This window comes from Lepidothrix coronata, unplaced genomic scaffold (genome assembly GCF_001604755.1).
Source record: "Lepidothrix coronata isolate B3197 unplaced genomic scaffold, Lepidothrix_coronata-1.0 Scaffold114, whole genome shotgun sequence".
Taxonomy (NCBI): Eukaryota; Metazoa; Chordata; class Aves; order Passeriformes; family Pipridae; genus Lepidothrix; species Lepidothrix coronata.
The window spans coordinates 2,706,577-2,729,909 of record NW_016690294.1 but is presented as its reverse complement, the minus strand read 5'-3'; the positions used below and the strand labels follow the sequence as shown (position 1 = coordinate 2,729,909).

The 23,333-nt window shown below is 37.3% G+C and overlaps 1 protein-coding gene across 8 annotated transcripts in view; it reads left to right on the top strand.

The window, feature by feature from the left end:
* The window catches only part of TTLL7 (tubulin tyrosine ligase like 7), a 62,355-nt gene that overhangs the window by 20,792 nt on the left and 18,230 nt on the right, over positions 1-23,333 (top strand). For all 8 annotated transcript variants that reach the window (XM_017824936.1, XM_017824942.1, XM_017824938.1 and 5 more), the window contains 10 exons: positions 3,097-3,255; positions 4,778-4,994; positions 7,480-7,644; positions 8,439-8,597; positions 13,685-13,779; positions 14,427-14,574; positions 14,657-14,730; positions 17,581-17,716; positions 18,550-18,636; positions 22,848-23,043. In XM_017824936.1, coding sequence (XP_017680425.1) covers positions 3,097-3,255; positions 4,778-4,994; positions 7,480-7,644; positions 8,439-8,597; positions 13,685-13,779; positions 14,427-14,574; positions 14,657-14,730; positions 17,581-17,716; positions 18,550-18,636; positions 22,848-23,043 — 1,436 coding nt within the window. The remainder of the gene's footprint in view (positions 1-3,096; positions 3,256-4,777; positions 4,995-7,479; positions 7,645-8,438; positions 8,598-13,684; positions 13,780-14,426; positions 14,575-14,656; positions 14,731-17,580; positions 17,717-18,549; positions 18,637-22,847; positions 23,044-23,333) is intronic.

The following is a 23,333-nucleotide window of genomic DNA, read 5'->3' as shown; positions in this document are numbered from 1 at the left end:
TGTGTAACTAGAACACACAATATGTGGAATGCATGTGAATATTCTGTGCATTGCTGTGGTGTCTGCATGTCCTCCATGTGGACCAGAGCTCCCATGGCTCAGTAGCACTTCACAAGCACTTTTCACTGTCAGCTGGGCAGCTTTGTACACAGTGCTATCCCCACATATTGCTGCAGTTCTATGATTTAAAAAATTAGTTAAATGGACAAAAGGCTCTTGTTATTGTGTACACATTCTTTCAAATACAGTCTGATTATACCTCTCTCAAGCTACTGAATTCCAAGTTGGAAACAGTTTAAAGTTACTCAGTGCTGAGATTGCACATATAGATAGGACAGAAATAATTCCTCTGATAACTCTGGGTCAAACATCTGTGTGGTGACTTCACTTAGTATCCATACAGGCAGGAGGGTTTTAATCAGTCTGTTTTTTTCTCACTACTGGCCTCACAACTCAATGCTTAGTATTCAAAATTTATAAAAATCAAAATTATATGCCCTGAGACTGCTTGTGAAATCACAAGTCAGTTGGGATACATGGTTGAGCAGGCTCTTTCCTGTAGAGTGCAGGATTTTTTCCCCTACAGCTTTTGTTCTGTCTTAAAATTGATTTAAACAGGATTGTGCAGAAACACTAATTCTGTTCTCTTGCTTTTCTGCTGCATGCCATCTTTTCTATTCCCATTACTGACTCTACTATTGCTATCATTGACAGTTCATGAACTTTTCTTGAGAATTGGTGGGGAGTAGAGTCTTTTTTTCTTTTACTTCTACATTTGATGTTATAGTGATCTCACCCTTCCATTTTATGCAAGTTATTGGGAATGGAGTGAAAGAGCAAATCTACCTGACTATAGGCAAATACTATTCAGGAGGAAAGGCACTTCAGGAATTCCTTTTGCAGCTAATATCCGGGGTCTGGATCATAGGACAACGTGGTTTTCACATGCAAAAGAGTGGAAGGGGGCAGTGTAATATGTAGCATGTGTAATATGAATGAAGACAACCCAGCAAAGAAAGTGAACGTGGAGTAATGGAACAGGTAGAAAGAGGAATGTAGTGGAGAACAAAAGCAGGCATGAACAACATTTTCAAGGGTGATAATCAGAACACAAGAAAGAAAAAAATAATAGTAATAGAAGTGCCATTGTAGGGCCAACTAGATCTTAAGAGACCATTTTTGAATGCACTCTTAGATGAGAGCTCCTCATGTGAAGGATAAGTGTGCTTAGAGAATGAATACAGTAAATGGGGGAGAAGGTGCACAGGATGAATGGATCCATCTGTGAGATGGTGGTTTTTTGCAGCTCCTCTGTTATTTATATTTAAAAGGTTCATGAACTGATCATGAGCCAAGAATCATTCTCATCCATCCCTACCTACTAACCTCCTTTCATACTTGAAAAGCCGGAGGATTTTGAAACCTGGGCAGTGGAACCTGCGTTGTTGGGCTGACAAATCACGTCTTTAGTAAACTGTGTTTTGTTCAATACCTTGGACTCTGCTGAACAGAAAGTGTTCTGAGATCAAGAGCACAGTCTGACCACATCTGTGAGCTAAAATAGCACTCAGAAGAACAATAATTTGGTGTTTAATTCTCAGACCTCCTGGTAAGGACTGTGAAGGCTAAAGAATAGAGCAGCACAGTGAAAAAGTGGTCACCCACAGCAGTGGACAGCAGATGTGCTGAAAAATAGGGCTACTGTAGTGGAATAGGCCTTGATTCCACAAGCTACTTGATTATGTTCCTAAGCCCTTTCTGAATAGGGCCAAGCGAGGAAAGAACAGAGCTGAATTCTTTTGTTGGAAGTTTTAGTGAGCCCCAGAACTTGTAAACAATGCCGACGTATTCCACTTCATATTATTAAGTGTTTGTAATCTACCCAGTTATGCATCAAAAGGAAAAGGCATATAGGACTGATGTACCTGCAGTCACAAAATACTGTGAATATATCTGGAATACTTTGAAGCTATGTTCATTGAGTAGGGAGTGTGTGTATCGAAACCCTTGAGTAAGTTAAATGGCAAGTCTCTAACATGTAACAGGATGCATATGATAAATAATCTGGAGAGGGATTTAAACTAACACAGAAATTGCTTTTTGCCTAAAAATAAGACAATTTCTGCCTAGATAAGCTACTCAGTTGGCAAAGTAATAACACTTGTAAATATAGAGCAGATGGAGAGTAGTTTAACAATATGCATGAATCAGGAATTATAATATCTACTTATGTTTTTTAAAAGTTTTCCTGAATATTTAGTGGTTTTCATTAAATCAGATTTCTAAAAATAATAGTTATGATGAAGCTGTGAAAGCACTGAACCTCATCAGGACTATACTACAGCTATTGTAGATTCTGCAGAGTATTTGCTGGGGAGTTGGCTACGCAGTTTGGTGACAGCATATCTATTATGCCAGTAGGGCTTGGCTACAGTCCTAGCCTTACAGATGTGGCTGACAGCTCTGGTTTTTCCATTAGTATTTAAGCCACTTAAAGAAAAAGTATCTTATACTGCATCAGGATTATTATGTAGGCTCATAGTAGAAATGAAAAATGGAAATGATATTGCCTCTTTTACACTTATCTTGACGCCTGTTATTAGTACTTTTTGCACCCACGAAGAAACTCCAAATATCCCCTATCCTCTTCTTTGTGTGTGTTGATCCTCATAACAGTATGAAAATTAAAATACTTGCCAAATATCTCTCTGCCCCTTCCTCCAAAAAATATCCATATTTCTAAAATATTTCAAAGAATAGGAATAGCAGGAAATCATCTGAGTAACTGGCCAAAAATTGTAACAGGAGTCAAATGGATGCCAAGAATGAGATGGATGCCAGTAACATAATAAGCACATTTGATAATAAGCAAAAATGCACAAGATAGTCTGTGTTTGAATATAACATATGCACATGCATATGAATATGTTACAGAGCTCAAACTATGCTTAAAGAAATGCAGAAGTTTGATTTCATGGTACAGAATTTTGTTGAAAAAGTTCCATTGTCACATTGTCATAAATGCTTTTTAATCCTGAGGATTGAAACATCAAAGTAGTCAGAAGATTTTAACTCAATTCAACTTTTTTTTTACAGAATGATCAAGAGTCAGCCTCAGGAGTACAGTTTTATTCCTCGGACGTGGATCTTCCCTGCAGAATACACACAGTTTCAGAACTATGTAAAAGAACTGAAGAAGAAACGTAGACAGAAAACTTTCATAGTCAAACCAGCTAATGGTGCAATGGGACATGGGTAAGTTGTGAGTTAACTTCAGTCTTCTCACCCATCAAACGTGAAATCCAGTGCTAATAACATTAACAGAAGCTGTGTATTAGTAAGAATATTGTATTTCAAGTTGCATGAAGGTCCATGTATAAGGTGAAGGCTTCACAAGCCTCAAATAAGCTCAAATAATTATTAAGTTCATGATAATTTTACTATGAATTTATCTGCTGCTTTTAGACTGATGGGGTGAGACCACACTGGGCATAAAGGGGAGGGTTCTGGTGGCTGGAGGCTGTGGGGGTGTCGTGTGGGAGGATGTCAGGATGTTTCCCAGCTCTGAGACCAGCCCAGACACCCCACTGCATTCCCAAATCACAGCCAGGCAGAGGAGCAGAAATGTGTTTGAGAGCAGCAGCTGCAAGGTATAGGAGAGAAGAGGAAATGCTCTTGGGGATGTGGCTGGAGGTGCACTCTTGGGAGGAGGTGACACCCATGCTTGAAGAGGGACACCCCTGAAGAGACCACGACCTGAAGCTGAATTGAAACAGTTTTGTCTGTAACAGGGCTGCATAGTAAAAATCTAATGAGATAAATATTGCAATTGTATTATTAGTTCTTGTTTCTAGATATTTCAGTTGTAGCTTTCATTGCTTTTAATATCAATTTGGACTATACAATATAGTAAAGCTCTTAGTTATTCAAAATATATCAGAATTACTAGAAAAGTAAGGCCCCTGAAATTCTCTATTTCCTCTTTTTTCAGTCCTCTTCATAAGGACAAAGATAAGGTGAAGGGAAAGGTACCAGCATAGTTCAGAGAAATGCCTGGAAGGTACTTCAGTGTGATAGGAATATTCAGCACCAAAACTCTGAAATGTATCTTAAATAATACAGAATAAGATTAAGGTAGCAAAGTTCTGGGAATTTGAGGTTAATAACTGTATACTGAAAATATTAGCTTTTACAGTTATTTAAAAGTCTATGTAGTTAGGAACTGGGAGTTCATAATTCATATATAAACCTTTTTTCATTCTGATATGGGGAAACTGGAAATACAGAAATACCAAGCTTAATCTATGCCATTCTTAGCCATGCAGATCAGTGTCCTGCTTTGCAAACATCATCAGTATGTCAGGTTAGCACTGAAAGTTCTTTGCAGCCTGTACCTCGTGCAGAAGTTGTGACAAAGACTGGAAGTCTATTTTTAGAGCTGCAGGGGGAATAATCACAGAGCTGGAGACTGGTCGTTCTGCCAAACAATTTCTAAGTGCAGAGCAAACCCATTACTACAAATTGTTGAATCAAAGCAAGCAGAAAGTTATTTTGAAATGGCTCATTGCCTGTTTTCATCCAGTGAAGAACCATAAAGGACAGGAAAGCAAAAGCCATGTAAGGGAATGGGACTTTTTCTCTACCCTAAAAACTAGATATGTAAGTCTCTTTCTCTGGGTAGACTTTAGCTGATTACCTGGCTGAGTGACCATGGAAATGTATTTCATAGAGTAATGTTCGAGTTCCACATTTTTAAAATAACTTTTATTTTTACCAGGATCTCTTTAATAAGAAATGGAGAAAAGTTACAAGCTCAGGATCACTTAATTGTTCAGGAATATCTTGACAAACCATTTCTTATGGAAGGCTACAAGTTTGATTTACGTGTGTATATTCTTGTAACCTCCTGTGATCCATTAAAAGTATTTTTATATCATGATGGACTGGTGAGAATGGGCACGGAAAAGTATCACCCCCCCAGTGACTCAAATTTGGTAAGTTGGAGTTCATTCCAATTTATTGCTTATGCATATGGACTTCTACCTGTATAGGGTTTGGAGAAGGTAAGATAAAATAAATTGGGGTGTGAGATTTAATTTGATGCTCATCTGGATGAACTTCTGCATTATCATCAAAGAGAAAAAATTAAAATGAAAGTACTTAACTCATGCTTTTCAAAATCACAAACATGGCCATATTATTGCTTATATGTAAAAATTTTGTATGACTGCATGTATGTATGCTACATATGTACATATTTAAATGTTTTCTACAAGAAAGCAAAAGATATCAATTATTGACATTCAACCCAGAAAAAATAAAGTAAATCAACTCACTCCAAGAACAGTCACTTTGCTTTTATGTTCATGTGAGACTCAGTCTGGGCTGGGGTGGGAGGTGGTAATAAGGTTTATCTCCTGCCAGATCGTTGTTTAATGTCCCTGAAGTGTAGAGCCTGTGCTGAGGGTCCTGCAGGTTTCAGAACAGAGGGGAGCAGCAGCAGAAGGGAGCAGTGTGGGAGGGGTCACTGCAGCCCCTGAACTGAGGGATCTGCTGCTCTTGGTCAGTGCCCGCTGCAGCACGGACAGGACAGACCTGGCAGCTTTAGGGTGATCAGTAGGGCTGCCTGTGAACTTGGGGAAAAACAAGAAATGGTGAGGAACATGCTAAAGGTTTTGGACACTTTCATCCCCTTGTTCACTGGATAGCATCTTGGCCTGTTGAGGGGTGTAACCCTTCTCTTCTGGCACAGACTAAAATGCAGATGTGTAAGAAAGAAGTAGATTTGAAGCACTGGGAGATTTGATTTCTTATACCTCACTCTGTACTCCATTGTATATTTCTTTCTCCATAACATATACTTTTAGAGCTACTTCAGTGTAATTATGTAGCAGGCAACACATGTAGAGCCTTTCTCCCTACTTGCAACTTAAAATTGTGACTGTGTCTTGGTGCATCTTTGAAAAATGCAGGTATAATTTGTAGCCCAGTACAAATGCTGTATTTGGAAGGGTTCCAGTACTATATTTGGAATAGCTTGCTTTTAATATTTTTGTTTTGCTACTAATCTCGGCATTAGCAGCACTGAAATATGCTCTGAGAGGATAAATGGAACAGGCAGTTGTTTCTGTGTTCTCACAACTGCTCATGCTCTGGTTTGTCTATTGTATGAAATAACCTGGCCTGTCTCTAATGACATTGTTCTCTGGGTGACATTGTTCCATAGTGACATTGTTCCAAATAACTTCAGACTATTAGTTCACATATTTAACAAAACACTTTCATTTTTTTTGTAGTCTGAAAAATAATTACTTTTGTCTGAAATAATTTGAATTTCATTTAAAGATTACAGTTATGATGACTGAAAACCAATAGATTTCAGAATGATTCTCAAAGGAGTAATTAGAAGCCATGGGAGAAATTCATTACTTCTAGTGCTACTACAATATATTTTTAACTAGTTTGCAGTTAAATTGAGTTGTTTGGTAAATTTCATGAAGGTTTTTTTAAACATAAGGAAGTATAGTGAGATAAATGACAGCAGAAGGCTTGTGTTAGCTATCAAAGAGGAAATGGAACAGAAAGCTTATGGTCAACTTAGAATATCAACTACTCTCCTGTATGTAATCAAACATGACAGAGAGCTGTGATGAGGACAGCCCTCGTGGTACTGTAAGTGGAAAGCTAAATTAATATCTGCACTGGGACATAATGTAAATCTACAGATCATGATTTATAAATTGGCCTTGCAAAGGGAATGTTTTTTTTAAATTCAACTGATACCATGAATCTAATGCTGGTGACATTTTGCTCCTTAAAGTAACTGTAGTACTCACTCATTTATGTTGTGTATGTGTTGAAATTTACCTCCCTCTGATGTATGGCTACCAGCCAGTTAAAAATGAGCAATTTTGGCAGATATCAACATGGCAGATGAGTTTATATGTAAAAGATATTTTAAAGTATCACTATAATGAGAACATTTCTCATAAATAAGCTACAGTGAAAACTGAAATGTGGGATTGTCTATGAAACAGATGCCAGAGTGTTTTTTAGCACTTTTAAAGTAGCACTTCAAAATACCATCTTTATTGTTTGCTTCTTGTGGAATGTAATCATTCTGTAAGTTATCATAATTGCTTTTCACATTTTTAGCTAGTTGTTTACATACAGTAGACTTGTAAAAATGGCAGATATATTATATTATCTAACCAGATGTTGAGTGGCAGATCAGTGGACTGCAGCTGGCTTAAATATGAGCCCAGGTTTTGCTGGAAGAGGGTTAGAACATTCAGCATTCAGTATAAATCTCCAAGAAATGGAAACACTAAATCCACATATAGTGTATTTACAAATATGAACTGTTTGGCTATGTCATTATTGATTTAATGTACTTTTAAAATTTTCATTATTTTGAATTGACTATTCTGGAGTTGTATTTAAGTTTTTTTTTTAATATCCTTTTTCCCTTTTTTTTAGAGTCAATTGTATATGCATCTGACTAACTACTCTGTCAACAAACATAATGAGCACTTTGAACGGGATGAAACAGAAGACAAAGGAAGCAAACGCTCCATAAAATGGTTTACTGAGTTTCTAGAAACAAATAATCTTGATGTCTCCAAATTCTGGAGTGATATTTCAGTAAGACAAACTAATGCGCTTTTATTTATTTTGTGTGTTCTTAGAAAATTAATTGCTTCTGTTTTACTGCAATACAGAATGATTTCTGAAACTTTATTAACCCAAATTCTCAGCACTGCACGCCGCAAAGGACATATTAGAAATGATTATTATGTATTTTAAAAGACTAACTTCAGAGTCAGATTACAAATTTAATGTTAACGTTTTTCTGAGGATCAAAAGTCCTTTAAAACAGTGGTTCACATAAGTCATATGATACAAAGGAACCATCCCATTTAAATTCTTGGAGACTTTTCTAGAGTATAAAGTGAATTTTATGTGTGAATATTTACAGTATTGTAGTCAGTATTGTATATATCTGTGGACTTTGACCAGCACCACTAAAGTGGTTGCATTACAGGTGTCTTTAGGTGAGGAATAGGCCTAAGACTGCTAGAGCTTAGAGCTGTATGTATGATTCTGAGAATACTTGCTGAAAACTATATTGCAAAATGAAATGGGTGAAGATTGGCCATGCTGTACTATGTTCCCCATATGCTTTTATTATTTAACTTATTATTTTTCTCCAAGTTCATATGTACCACGCAAAGTATAACAATATAGTCTAGAACTATATAAAATTATATGTTTTCCTCTATGGAAATAGTTTATTTATTATAGACTATTTGTTTGGTATTTTAATTTTTTTAGTAGATATGTAAATGAAATTGAAAATAGTCAAGTATGAAACACAGTAATTCGGTACGTAGTGGTGTCTTCTGTCCTGATGAGTTTTTTGTAACCCATCCCTGCAGGAGCTGGTAGTGAAGACTCTCATCGTTGCAGAGCCGCACGTTCTTCACGCTTATCGCATGTGCAGGCCCGGGCAGGCACCAGGCAGTGACAGCGTCTGCTTTGAAGTCCTGGGGTTTGATATTCTGCTGGACAGAAAACTAAAACCATGGCTCCTAGAGGTAAACCTCTTCATACAGATGGAAAGGAAATTTTTAGGAGTAAAGGTAACTGAGCCCCGGCTGAGTCCATATCTGTGTAAGAAAACCGGCAGAGAAAATCGGTGCGTTGCAGGAGGTGCTGTTGTTGAGTACATAAATGGTGCTTTTTCTGCAGCACCCCTATGGAAACACTACCTTGCAGTGATTTTTGGATACTCAGGTAAAAGTAATTGTTTTCCTGGACAGCTGTTGCATTTCAGATGTTTCTGAAAGTTGTAATGGGAATTGTGGTGTTAATGTAGTTGTTACTGTAGCTGGAGGACACTGATTATGGCAGCTGGGTGCTACATGGATTTCCTTCAGAAGCATGGCTGTGTAATACAGCTCTGGCAACTTTTGTCAATGTACACTCTTAATCTGCTCCCTTTTGGGGATATGTGTTCTTTTTCTCTCCTATGCTTTTTAAAAACACTCCCATAAATAGAGGAAACTAATTCAGTATACATGAAATACTGCAAGCAATTGGCATAAATGGACTGGAAGAAACATTTCTCCTCTGATACGTTTGGTAGTGGTACAGTTAAGCTCAAGTGGTGCTCACACACATTTTCAAACAGGAATGTTCGAAGTTTGTTTGTTGTGTCTCTTTAATTGCACTATTAATGACATATAGATGAAGCTCACTTGTCTTTTTCAGATTGTCTTATATCATTTTATTAACTGATTGGGAGGCTATGCTGCTGGAGGAAAACAGCAAAATGTATTAAAAATCTGTCTATTGACAGTAAATCATGAATATGGTTTGGCTACTGATGAGCAAAATGTACACAATTAACTTATCGAATTATAACCTCATTCTTAGGCCATTAATACTGCCAACAATTGTTTTGTCATTCTTATTTCTCTCAGGGGTTCATCATAATTTTAATTAGAAAAATAAAATTCCTCCACTGTTGCCGTGCAGACATAGGCATATTTGGTGGCTTTGATGTTCTCGCCAAAAGCAGCACATGACATGAACTTAGTCTGTACTCCATTGACATCTTCTGTTTTTGTCCAGTGAAGCCTGCTGTCCCTTTGATTTAGTGCTACACTTCCAGATTACCATCTATAGATTGCCTGTGGCTTGCATATAACTGGATGGAGTTACTGATGGATTAAAGCTGGTCCATGTAACATTGCATCCAGCCTTGTAGCAAAAGCTGGTAGAGCTCTTCTGTGAGAGATGGTGAGGCAGCCTGTGTAGTAAATCCATTCTGAAGGACACACCTCTATGTCCTCTCATGTTTGCATGAGGTATGGAGATTCTGGGGGGCTTGATTCACCACTTATGATAATGGGTCTCTGAGGAGAATCATACTATCCCAGACTTCTGGTTTATGAGAGAGAGAACTCATAAAGGAGTAAATGCTGCTTTGGTACTTTGAGTTGCTGGAGAATACTTCAGGGCTTGGAGTTGTATGCCTGGTTACTAATTTTTTTGTTCATACAAAAGTCTAAGTACTTTGCCAGACATTTAACTAAACTAACAGAAATTTCAAACTTTGAAACTTACTTGGTTTCTGTATTTGCCTACTATTTTTTACTGTGCTTGTTCATGTTTTTTGCAGCACTCACAACAGAGTACTTATATGTATGCACACTGTATGTATGCTACATGTAGTGTAGTAAAGATCAAATATTCAAAGTATATAAATACACTATACATAATATATATATTCCATGTGTATACAAGTGCACATATATAGATAATTTTTTTTTTTCTAAAACAGTTCTGGCTTCTTCACCAGATTTCCACTCTTAATCTCTTTCCACCATTCCAGTCTGGCCAAAACCCCCTTAGGGGAGTGAATCATTCTTTCTAACAGTGGTAACAAGTACTAATCACAAGTTCCTGAATGTTCCCAGTGTTATGGGAAAATTGCCAAAATAGCATTAGGATGATAAATCTAGTTTCATGTTTCCACGCCTCATGTAGCTTTTCTGTTATAAAGATAGCTTAATAAACTATTACAAGAAATAATTGTGCAACATATTATAATGACTCTGCTTCCCTGAGTTGACTTTTGTTCATATTGCCTTGATGCGTTGTAGCTCTCCTGCTCCTTGATGCTACTGAACTTCCGGAACCTTCTACCGGAGTGAGGGCTCTGGGAAATGCAGGATTGCCATCTTGTGGCACCAAATGTTTCTGGCAAGCATTTGTGCAGTCTCAGCAGCCTCCATCCTTTCTGAGTAGCAACAGCTACCTAGATCTAGATCTCCTTTCAGTTCCCATAAAATCCAGTTTTACTCCTTTTGACCAAATTTCCAAGCTTGCTTATTTTATGTGAGAGGGAAAATCATACACTTGAGGTTCTTGGATGGACTCCAACCTTGTTCAACCTCATTATATCCAGTTGTGATCATCGGAGAAAAAGATCACATATATTTTAGTAACTGCCTTAAGTGCAGGGTACCCAACTTCTCTTGTGATTTATGTGGTCAACAGAGGCCTTATACACACATTCAGAAGTGTATTATTTAGTGTAACTGAACTAGCAAAATCTATTTAAAACTTTGTTAACAGCCCATGAATGTGAACATCTTAGACCCACCAATTGTTGCTAATTCCTATTAATGAAGTAGTTGAAGTTCACATACACAAGCTTTCCAGCATCGACTCCAATCTCTCATGTTACACTTGCCCTGCCTATGTCCCTGGAGGTCCAAAGGCCAACATGGGGCAGGAGAGGTCTACTTCTCCAAAAAGAGAGGGGCAGGTGGTTATAGGAAGTTTTCAGTGTCTTGGGTTCTTCACCAGCAAGAACATACTGTTGTGATGATGAAGCTTTCTTCCTGTTTGCTCTTAGCTTCACTTTAGGGTTATTTTTATTCATTTGCTGCCCATGTCCACTTGCTGGCTGTTCATTCACTGGCCAGCAATTCCACATTGTGTTTAAGTTTTACCACAAGTCTTTCACGTTTCCTGGGATCACTTCTTGTGCTCTCTTTGTCATCCCCAGACCCCGTGTTATCCAGTGTACAAGGCTGCATTCCTGCAGTGAACGCAGTTTGGCCACTGTGCCCTGTGTGTATCTGAGCCTCTGGATTTTCAAGGCCTTCACTATCATCATTTGCTTGTACTTCTGCAGTCCCTCATACGATCCTGTTCTTGTCAACAACCTTCAAGATGTGCCTTCCTGATAAAATTACTGGTGTTACATTAACACAACCTAATTGAGTATGTCCCAGTTCATGGGTCACTGAACTCTACATGAGAGTCTCTCAGCTGACAGATGCACATGGTTTGGTAACCAGTTATTAGGAGTACCTCTTGTGGCATATCACTAGTATGTTATCAAGATTACTGTACTACTGCCTTACAGATTAGTCAGCAATCATATTTCTTGTCTGGAAATAAGGGATAACCACATGACAGATAAGGGACAGTACTTTCTTTTGACAGATAATTTAAGGGAAAATCAATTGCCTTAACATACAGTTTTTGCATAAAACTTCTCAAGCTTTTCATCCATGACCACAATTGATAAAACAAGACACTTTATTCCAGTGAATATTTAGCTCCTTACATAAGTAAAATTATATGCAGATATCAAACAGCTGAATATAGAGAGTGATGGTATTTGCATTCCTTGTACTACTATGTGGAAATACATTTCTGATGTATCTCATCACATTTCATTGGCACTTGAAAAGAAAAAAGGGATGTAAGTTAATGTTTGTACTGTAACAGTGTAGAAAAAAATCAGCCTTTGTGATGTGATAGGAGAGGAACGGGTCAGTCTAAAGAGGTTAAAAAATTAGATATTTGGATGAAAGTCTTCCAAAAAACAATATGTATAAATCTTTTCACTATTTCTGCCGAATTTTCATGTTTTTTTGTTTCAACATCAGTTCTCACTGCTCAGTTTGCCAGCCTGTCTGCAAAACCAGCCAACAAGCTGATTCCAAAGCTGAAAGGCACCTGTTGGCTATGGGCATAAGTGACAGGGCAGCTGGGACCCAGAACAGGGCAGCTGGTGGCTCACCAGCAGCACAGTCCTGTCCCACAGCTGCACAGGCTCTAAGATGTACTTAGAGTGTTAAAACAACATATTAATTAACCGCTTTTTCCCTCTGCTTTGGACATACAAACTATCCCACTTGTGATTTGCACGGGGCACAAGGTGTTAGCATTCACTGCTGAAGCCCTTTTGTGTCTGTCCCTCCTGGAACCAGCACTGCTCATTCACAATCAAGGTGAGATTCCTGCCTCTCACTAGCACCCGTTGCTCAAATATTCATTTTTATGCCATCCTGGAAAGGATTCCTAGAGTAAATTATTTATTCTCAAAGCTTTCTGAAAATGGAAGGGACTCCACAGCTTGGTAGGGTTGTAGGGTGGCTGGTTGAGATTCCTGGCTGTTAAGAGTGTGATTTAGTCTTGTTGATTCCCAGTTGCATTTCCTTGTTTCTCTATACTTATGGTAACATTTTTAATCTCTTTTCTTGTACTTAGCTTATAAACTTTTTGTTACTGAGACATCTAACTATTTTTTGTTTTCACACTATGTACTGATTTAATAACATAGATCTCTAGGTGTTGCTGTCAAGTGTATCTGAAAAGTTATTTAAATATGCTTGAGCAGACCTTGAATTAAAGGCTCCTTTTGTTCTTGTATAGTTGTTACTTTTTAGAGCAGTATTTAAAGTTGCTTTCAGGCTGGGAACTAGGAAAGAGTTTAACTCTTCCTGTGCTAGACCACCACAGCACAGCATGTCATATCATGTGTTATAATGTGTTTAACAGCACTTTGTGTGGTAAATTTTCTGGTTGCAGCAAGTGCAAGTAGATCAGACTGGATTCACAGTGCCAGTACTTGAATGGTGTTCATTGTAAGTGGCTGGATAACTTGGTGACTGAAAGGTACAGCTCCTGGTTCCCAGTAGCTGTGATACTCAATACTCTTATTTTTTAAAAAATACAAATGGAAAAGAGCTTCTCCACACGTGTTCTGTAAATCTCTGCTATATCTGAAAGAGTCATTTCTCCAAAGCCTGTTACAACAGGTGTGTTCCCCATGAACCTGAACATTCCTGACTATTCTATATCTTATTTTTTTCAGATTAATCGTGCCCCAAGCTTTGGAACAGATCAAAAAATAGACTATGATGTAAAAAAAGGTGTTCTGCTGAATGCATTACAACTTCTCAACATACGGTAACTTGTCCTTTTCTCTTCAGTCTGGATTGTTGTTTGCTTTGATTTTTTAAAATTTTTTCTTTTTTAAAACTTGAATTGGACAGGGAGGAAATGAAGACTGTTTTTTCACCTTCATGTTTTCAAAATGTAAAAATGTTTCCCTTGCTGTCAGTTTTGCTATAGAAATAACCCAAATTTAATTTTTCTTCTTGCATATGTGCTTGCAAAAAAAATAGTAATAGTAATAAAAAATAGTAATAGTAATTTTTGTACTTTTAAAAAAAATTATTTTTGAAAGGGGTCTCAAAGTTGGGATGTGTGTGCAGTCGTGGGCATGGTGATAGTGTCATATACAGTCAAAAGCCATACCCTCTACAGGAAAAGTTTGTAGCTGGGATATGTTGGAAAAAAGCTACACTTCAGGAAAATAGAAGCAACCATGTCTGTACATTAAAGTATAACAGAGAGTTTATACAGTACCCTTAAAGAATTTTGTAGCCATGAAAGTTAATGCTAAATAAACTCCCAACTTAGTGAGTGTTTCAATTCTAATTTTATGTAATAAACCACACATGACTGATTGGAAAATACAGATGATACACTTGATATGAAAGTGCATCTTAGCTGCATTGGACTGACATTTCTTAATATCATCTGTGTTTCAGGACAAGTGATAAAAGGAGAAATTTAGCTCAGCAGAAGGCTGAGGCTCAAAAAAGACTCTATGGTCAAGGGTCAATGAGAAAACTGTTGCCAGGCTCCTCAGACTGGGAGAAGCAGCGCCACACGCTGGAGAGGAGAAAAGAAGAGCTGGTAGGAAGGGGAAAAAAGTGCCGTTTCTTGCCCGTGGTTTATGGTCTCTTTGTTTTAATTGTCTTATTTTCTTGATTTGTAGAAGGAAAGACTTGCACAAGTACGTAAACAGATTTCCAAAGAGGAGCACGAAAATAGACACATGGGGAACTACAGGTGCATATTTTTGACTGTATTAGTAGGAAGTATTCAATGCATTCATCAGGAATAATGGAAATAAGTATTTGTGGTAGATGACAATTTTCTGCTAAAAATGTTTAGGCATTTATAGAAAATATATACATCTTCATCAGGTAGGTTTTTATCCAGGTAGTTCTTTTCTTGATTCTAATTTTTTATATGCACTTAGGAATTTATATGACATCAGTCACCCTAGTATTTGTGCAAGACATTTGTTTGAAAGACATGATTATTCACAGTCAGTGTGCCAAGGAGCATGACTGTTGTTATGGACCTGTCCTGTAATCACATATGATCATTCTTATCTCACTGGGGATTAGGGAGGGCAATATAGGGGTATGATTATTCCCCTGTAAAGAAATCAAGTCTGATTTGTATCTCAGAGGCTTGCCAAAAATTCAGAAAATTTATTGGTGCATCCACCATTTTTAATAGAGTGATATTTGAAATACTATATTTGTACATAAGTACCTTCAGATTCCTTGGTAAAATATGTTCAACAAGAGCTTTATCTTGTCAGTTACAATAGGCATTGGCCAGAAAACAAAAATTTTGTTTAATGATGTTTTTATTATTATTTCTTGATTTGTGCTTCAGTGAGAAGGGAAAGCAAGGCCTATGAATATTTGTTGAAAGGGAGCAGAGTATGGAAGAGATGATGGGAATATTTGCCCACTCTTTATAATATTCATCCAGAACGTGGGAGATCTGAGTTTACATATTTTATTCTGAATTAGTCAGAATGCCTTTATTGCTGTTCTTCATCACTGCTTTTTTTGAGCAGATGTTCTGTAATTCCCAGAAAAGTTCTCATTTAAACAGATAGATGTTTGTGTGAAATTTTCATTTTTGATGACTTAACATTTTGCTTTCAAAAAGTCTGTCTTTGTAACTTTCCCAGTTTTAATTACATCCTTTCTTGATGGAGGTGAACTAGTATGTAAAAAAACCCCCTAAATGTAAAATGAAGTGGTTATTTTCATATCATTTAGAGAAACACCGTGGTGCTTTAACACAATTTTCTTTTTCGCTAACTTTAAAATCTCCCATATTAAATGATCACGTTTTGGGTTGTTTATTCAGTTCTTGACTGAAAATGAGCCACATGTTCTCCTTATTGAGCTTTTGGGTTAATGTCATTCAATAAAAACACAACAATATTTTTTTCTCAGGAAAAAGTGAAGTGTCACTTCATGAGGAATGTGCTCCTGTAAAAGGGCAGAACAGCTTTGTATTTTCTTATTACCATGGGCTAGAGAAAAGGCTGAAGAATCAGTAGATCCTGAGAAGAAAAGTAATCTTGGCCAGAGATGCAGAGGAGCTTTATCGGAGTGTTATGCAGTATTTTCTCCATGTGAGATTCCTTCGCAAAGCAGGACTAACTTCTGTCAGGCAGGGACCTAGAATCATGGACATTTTGGGTGCTAGTATTGCTGCATGGATTAATATTGCACTCTGAGCAAAAATCCAGAGAAGCCTCAGTGAACCTCAGCAGGCTTGGGTTCAGTCTGTGGGTGTCAGCTCAGCAGTTGGCTCAGTTGCTGTCTGTCTGCAAGCACAGCTGGCTCCAGCAGGACTCTGGGCAGCCCAAGGAGGAGCTGTGCTTTCCAGATTTTGGGAATTCCAGAGGAATTGGAAAGGACATATATGACTTTGAAATGGCTTTCAGTCGCAGTCTACTTCTACCTATATCAAAAGTATTATCCTTCCCTTAAAGTACTGTTCTGTGGCACTTTTTCTGCAGTAGAATCCACACCATTAAAACACGTTGGCTGAGCCTCAATTAGAGCTCCTTCAGCAAAACCATCCTCATTTTGCTCTAGAACTGCCCCGAGTCTAATGATATTATAACCATCCCATTTTCATTGCAACAAAGTCCTCATGATAGATAACTTTCCAAGGAGAAAAAGTCTGAAAAGGAAGAAGGAGAAAGAACTTTGTAAAAAGTTCAGAAAGGACTCGCAAATACATAAAAGTCACATAATACCGGCACTATATAAACAATGTCTATGCTTTGCACACTGCAGGCAAAATTAATTTATGGATTACTCCTTACAATTCATTAGAAATTAAGTGTTCCATCTTCATAATTTCTGGCTGCGTTTCAGGCATTTGTGACAGATGGATTGAGTGGTGTTCTTCAAAGCCCATTCTTGCTTGATGAACATGAATAAATCACCAAATCCTGCTTCTCATACTGCCATAATCTTCTTACCTGTGATTTTAGAGAATAATGGCATTGCTGCTCTAATGGAAATCAGGGTCACTCTATATATCCGTGTACCAGAATTCTTTTTCTTTCTTATAGTGCCTATTTCTTCCTGTTATTTTTTTGGAGGCTTGGAGGATTTAGCATTCCAGTTCAGTACATATTCAATCTTTAATTTACATCCTGCCCATGAAATCAAAGCAATTGTTCAGATTTTCACTGGTTTGTGTCCTTTTATTGCTAATGCAAGTTATTTTGTGGCTCTACATTTTACATGTGATATTTTGTTAATATTTAATGAATCATTCACACCTGCATGCATCATTCACACCCACTGAAATTTCTGAGCACTGCAAAACTGGGTTTTGGTGTACCTCTGGAATGACCTGCATGGTTTTCTTTTTGCTGGTTTAAACATGATGTGTTGACTGAGTTAAAATTAGATTTAGAGAGCAGTGTTCAGAGTCTGTGTTTTATGGTATGTTATTATATAATTATTATAGATGGGACACACATGCATTATAGAAGAGACTGTATTAGTGACATTACTTTTGTTCTTAGCCTGATAAATAGCTCAGCTTCTATCTTAAACTCTTCTCCTTTTTTCCCTGTGCTAGGCGAATTTACCCTCCTGATGATAAGACATTACTTGAAAAGTATGACACTTTGTTAGCCACTGCTTTCCAGACCTTTCTTGCTGGAAGAGCAGCTTCACTGCAGCGGGAAATGAATAATCCTTTAAAAAGAATGAAGGTACTGAAGGACATGAAGTATTTAGAAGTTACTTACCTTTGAATTCATGACCTTGTGGTTTAGTTTCACGATAATCATGTGTGATGGCTAATAAATAGCATTTGATAATGTTTCCATGATTTTATTATTATTCTTTGTGCAGCTTGTGGGCCAGATCCTTGAATCTGGATGAACTGCAGTGGACCCAGGGTGGAGACAGGCTAGATGGCTTTAAGCTACTTTACCATATCCCTGATCCTCAGCCTTACCCCTGGCCAAACCAGAGGTTGGCAGAAACTGCTTTTGAGCTGGTAATTGCCTCCTTCTTCCTCCAGTAACGTTCCCAGCCTATTCATCCACCTCTATGGACTGGAACAGGAGATACCCTAAAACCAGCTCCACTAGTTAAAGGCATCCAAAAACTCTGCCTGTTTGCTTACTTATTTAGTCAGAGACAGTAGGAAAATGACTGTATTAATAACCAGTTAATGTGATTTAATTTGAAATCTGAGAAATAAATGATTTTGCATCTTTGTAGTTGGCATCATCCAGCAGTTTTACAGGAATCTTTGTTTAACCCTTTCTTCAGACTTTTATTATTAATAAATGTTAAGACTTGATTTTAACTTTCATTTTGCTTGTAAGGAGAGATGCATGCATGAGAAGAAATTCTTTTATTTCCTCCTGTGGAGGAATTCATAGTCTTATTTCAGGAATTAGTAATCAGAGTAATTTCAAATTCCTGCCACTTTCTGCTTGAATTTTGGAAGGATGTATGAAGGAAGGATTTGGAAGGATTTTGGAAGGAAGTATGTCCTGCTTTGAATCAATTTTAATGAAATTCCCATTTCTAGGAGGAGGACATTTTGGATCTTCTGGAGCAGTGTGAAATAGATGATGAAAAGCTAATGGGAAAATGCACCAGGCAGCGAGGACCTAAGGTATTTGACTTCTAGATACCAATTTTTTGTTTCACTCTGTAGACAGGTATTCTGGGAATTTTAAGTGGGGAATTTAGTTAGCTGGTCCTGGTGGAAGTTTTCTTCTTCAGACTGGCACTAACTTTTTTTTTTTTAAAGTATGGAGAGAAGCATCACTACCATTTGTCCAACTAAATCCCATTAAAATTTTAAGTGTATATAAGATCCTTCTTTCCCTCTCTTAGCTGTTTTGAGGAATTGCCATGCTTGGCAACTGCTGTTGTGCAAGGCATTGCTTTATTTCAGTGTGTGAAAGGATTTTTATATCAATAGCTTATCTCAAAAGAATGCTTTCATCTTTAATTGATTAGTTCCAAAATTAGGAATTTTGAGATCATGGAATAAAAGGCACTATGGAAGATCGAAGAATTAATTATAATTTTAGTATGTCTGTGGCTTCCTCACTTGCTAAAATAGTTGTACAGTGTATCTTGGAACCTCTTTTGTATCCCAAATCTGCTTTTAATGTGAATGTATATTATTTTTAGCTTAATGCTTTCTGATTGTGTGCATAGTTCATGTGAATCTTTGCCTTAAATAAATGGCATATCTCTGTAAGCCAGTAAAGATAAATAGTTTGAGCTTGGCTAAAATAAGTATGTTTTTTATATCCTCCAAATGCTTTAGGTCAAGTCTGCTTAGAAGAGCCTACATCTGTGTTCCTGAGCTCTGATGGATTTGTTTATTGATGCATGTAGATCTTTTTACAGCGTTTCGTGTTTCTGATGACATGGTGTACAAGTCTGTGAATTTAAGTACAAAATGAATGCTGACAATTGTTCTGAGCTTGAAGAGGTACTTCAGATATGTGCAAGAATCCAAAGGGCTACCTCTTATTTCAGGCATGCATACTGGAAAGAGGATCTACATACCCAATCTGGTATTAAGATAGATTTGCAGGGACCTCATTACAAATATGGGGATTTTGTGAGCTAGTGCTTTAACAGCAGTGGATTCATTTAAAGAAGAAAAAAAAATCCAGTCCACTCAAGCAACACACTCAATCCCCATTCTTCAGGAATTCTTTTCCTGGAAGTTTGTTTTCAGTTCTTTAACATGGGGTCACTTAATCCAAGTTTAACACCTCAGTCACGTTTTTTCCTTTTTCCAGAAGCCTGTCTTTTCCCAGCAAGCCCCAGAGAGCATCCACCCGTTTGACTGTATCACACAGACTTGATCTATTCTCCCTCTACACTGGTTGCACACAAGCCATTCCCAAACTGGAGGCTGTAAATGTTTAAAAGGGTACTAAGCCCAAACTGAAAAACCTCTCTCAATTAGTTTTAGGATGAATTTTGATTAATTATGAGTCAGACTATATGCCACGGTCTTCTTTTCTAGCAGACAAACGGACTGTGTAGCTTACAAGCTGCTCTACTGGTACAATATTGTTTGCATTTGGAGGAGAAAGAAAACATTGCTTATGACCGAAATTTCCATTTTTTTGGTGATAAAATCAATGAAATCAAAAGGGAAAGCAATGAAACTAGCTATTCCAGGGAGATTGTTTCTTTTCCTTGCAGTGTGCACACTTCATGGTATACAGGATTTCTAGTCCTGCATCTTTTTTATGGTCCTGTTACACTTCTCAATCATTTACCCCTCCCTGGTTGTATAATGTCCTGTGCACTCCCTTTGAAATACAGATGCCCATTGTGGATGGGCTTGGATCTGTTACCAAAAGAGCAGCACCTCTTTCCTGTAAGGGGTGAGGTGCATATGGCCAATGATATGCATTTAATTGGCCACCTCTTTGTAAAGGGGATGCTATGAGATGTGTAGGCTCTAAATATTTATTATATAGAAATCTGGAGAGTGGGACAGGCAGTAGAACTTACTATTGCCTGTCAATGTGTCAGGTAGGAGAATAATCCAGCTGTAAAACTCTTTTAGTAACCATAAAATCCTACAAATAAAGAACTATTTGCATATTAAGAAAGTAACGTATGCAAATTCTAACAGAAAAAAAACTAACCCGACCATGGGACTTTTCACATCATGTTATGCAACATGAAAGGTTCTTTTAGAAGGTCATAAAGTGTCTCTCCCCTTAAAATTCAGTAGGTGGCCTGCTGACAGAAGCTACTGTTAGGAGGTCAGATGCACTGCCTTTCGTGCACTCTCTTCCTCAGGAAAAAAGAACAGTCAGGACTCAGAAAACTCTGTACAGAGCAGCTGGAATAGTCAGGGGAGATGTGTTTTCCTCCTCATCCTCCTCCCTACATAGAAACATATATAAATATCTACATTTGCACATACCTATCTATATATGAAGGGTAGAGGGGGGTGCGTATAAACAACTGTTCCATAATTGCCAAGAATTTCAGCCTTATTTTTATTTGAACATGATTAGGAACTCCGTGTAGAAAAAAAATCAAGAGTTTCTCAGAATGAAGGCATTTTTTTCCTGCAATGAAAATGTTACTGAGTTCTGTGTAGATTGAGAAATGCATTCTGGAAATGTCCAGTTTATTTGTAGCCTCTAGAGGTCTCCTTCCACCTCCACACGTGTCTCACACTGTACCTGTGTGTGTGGGATGAAGGGCTAGGCAAAGAAAAGAACAGCTAGTAGAGAGGAAATGAGCAATTACTGTCCTTTTCAATCCTTTGCTATAAGATCAGATGAGTTTAATCACAGAAAGATCAGGTTAGCATAAGGAGAAAATCAAGGTGATTAAACTTGCTGAGCAATCAAATATCTCTTACTTTAGGAGGTCATTTGTCCCTATTGCTTTTCATAATTCTTTGACTTTTCTTTTTGTTCTTCTGTGTTAATCGATGTGAAGTCCTGGTCAGGATGTTCTTACTGTTTAGTGTAGAATGTGTGAGGAACATGTATATGATAAGTGGAAAGCCCCTGTGAGTTTTGAGTGAAAATGTTTATTATACCTTGCCTAACTCATCAGGGATGTCTGATCAATGTATTTCTATCATACACAGTATTTCATGGTTAGGACAGCTATTTTTAAGAAAGCAGTAAGGCACACTGTCCTTTTGGCAGATAGATAAATACACAGCAATGTATTCTTTGTGTAACAGCAATTGTCAGGGCTCTCCTCAATGGAGTATTCTTCTTTAACTTCTTTTTATCTGGTCTAACAGCTTGGGATTGCATAAACAGGCTGTCACTTTTTAGGGAGAAATCTCTTCCCTGCTTTGTCTGGAATGGAAGTTTAGGAAGCATATGTTTAGTTATAAAATGTATCTTGCAGCAACAGCGTGTTTTGGGGCTTTTTTCTGTTACCTCTCCTAATAAATCTAGGTGCATTACATGATGTTAATACATTAGGAAAGTTTAAATTCTTCCCGAGAGTTCTATTTCACTCTGACTCAAAGTATATTCAGAAATTATGATATTTTTTTTTAAATCTGAGCTTTAATTGCAATCCATTCGATGACTAGGAAGATGTTGCCATCAGCATAGCTTCCTACAGCTGAGAGTTACTGGAAAGAAAATGTGTAGGAAAAGAAGGTGACCAGTTAAATCTGCTTAGGATAATAGAGGTAATGGAGGATACTGCATTTTTTGTGTCTGACCGATGACAGATGGAAGAAGGAAAATTTTCATTTGTCGTTTCTGTTCTTGTATCAGTTTCTCTGTCTCCTACTTTCTGATTTTTGTCTTGCAGTATCCTTGGAAATAGCTCAGGATTCATTAGCCAATGGCACTGAATCCCATGTGCATATGGGACACCAAGAACACCCAGCACAGCTTTCTGTATTCTTCCAGTTTCTGCTCTCTGCAGGATGCAGATTAATCACTTTCTTTTTCAGAAGTATAGCAGCTGAAGTTCCTTGGCATGTTTTTTTACTCCATGTTGATCATGGCTGAACTCTAACTTCAGTTATTGCAAAGATCAGCAAAGGACCTAAACTGGTTGTAAATAGTATTCTATAGCACTTGATTTATGATTTCAAACTATAATTCAATATGTCTGGTAGTGCAGGTCATACTTGAAATAAAATAATTCCCCCCCTCCCATTACTATATTATGCTGTTCTTCACGTGAGAAAGATTAGGATTACTGTGGAGTCAATTTAATGAAATATTTAAGCATTTATTCTAAAATATAGAACAAACTTCCAGTCTAATTTGGGAGAGTTTATAGCTGTCCAAATCCTGCCTGAACCTGCCTGAATCAGGTACTTTTTTTTTTTCCCTTTTTCTTTAGCCCTTGTGTTCAATGCCAGAAAGTGCACATTCCTTAAGGAAAATTAAGAACCACAGTAGTGATAGTAGCTGTGATAGTGGTAGCTGTGTGTCAGAATCGGAAGAGGAAACTGAAAAGGAAGATCACAATGAAAAAAAAGAGAAAAGAGTTTCATATGATCTTGAAGAAAATAAATACAAACCTTTGGAACGATCAGGTAGGTTAAGTCATTTTTCCAAGTAAGTCTGGCTTTGATGATGAATTACATGAAACTCTTCAGTATTTTAGAATGTATCAACATTTGTATCTTAGGAGTAAACGCTGGTTTGCTTGTTTCATTTTCTTTAAAGTATTTTCTGAATTAATAGATATAGCATGTTATTTTTTTGTTTTAGTAGTATATTGTCTCAAAGAATTTAATAATGTAATTGCACATGTGTAGTACTGCTTCTAAAATTTTATTTTTCATAGCATTTGTTTAGCAGAAGACTGAATTAAAAAACTACA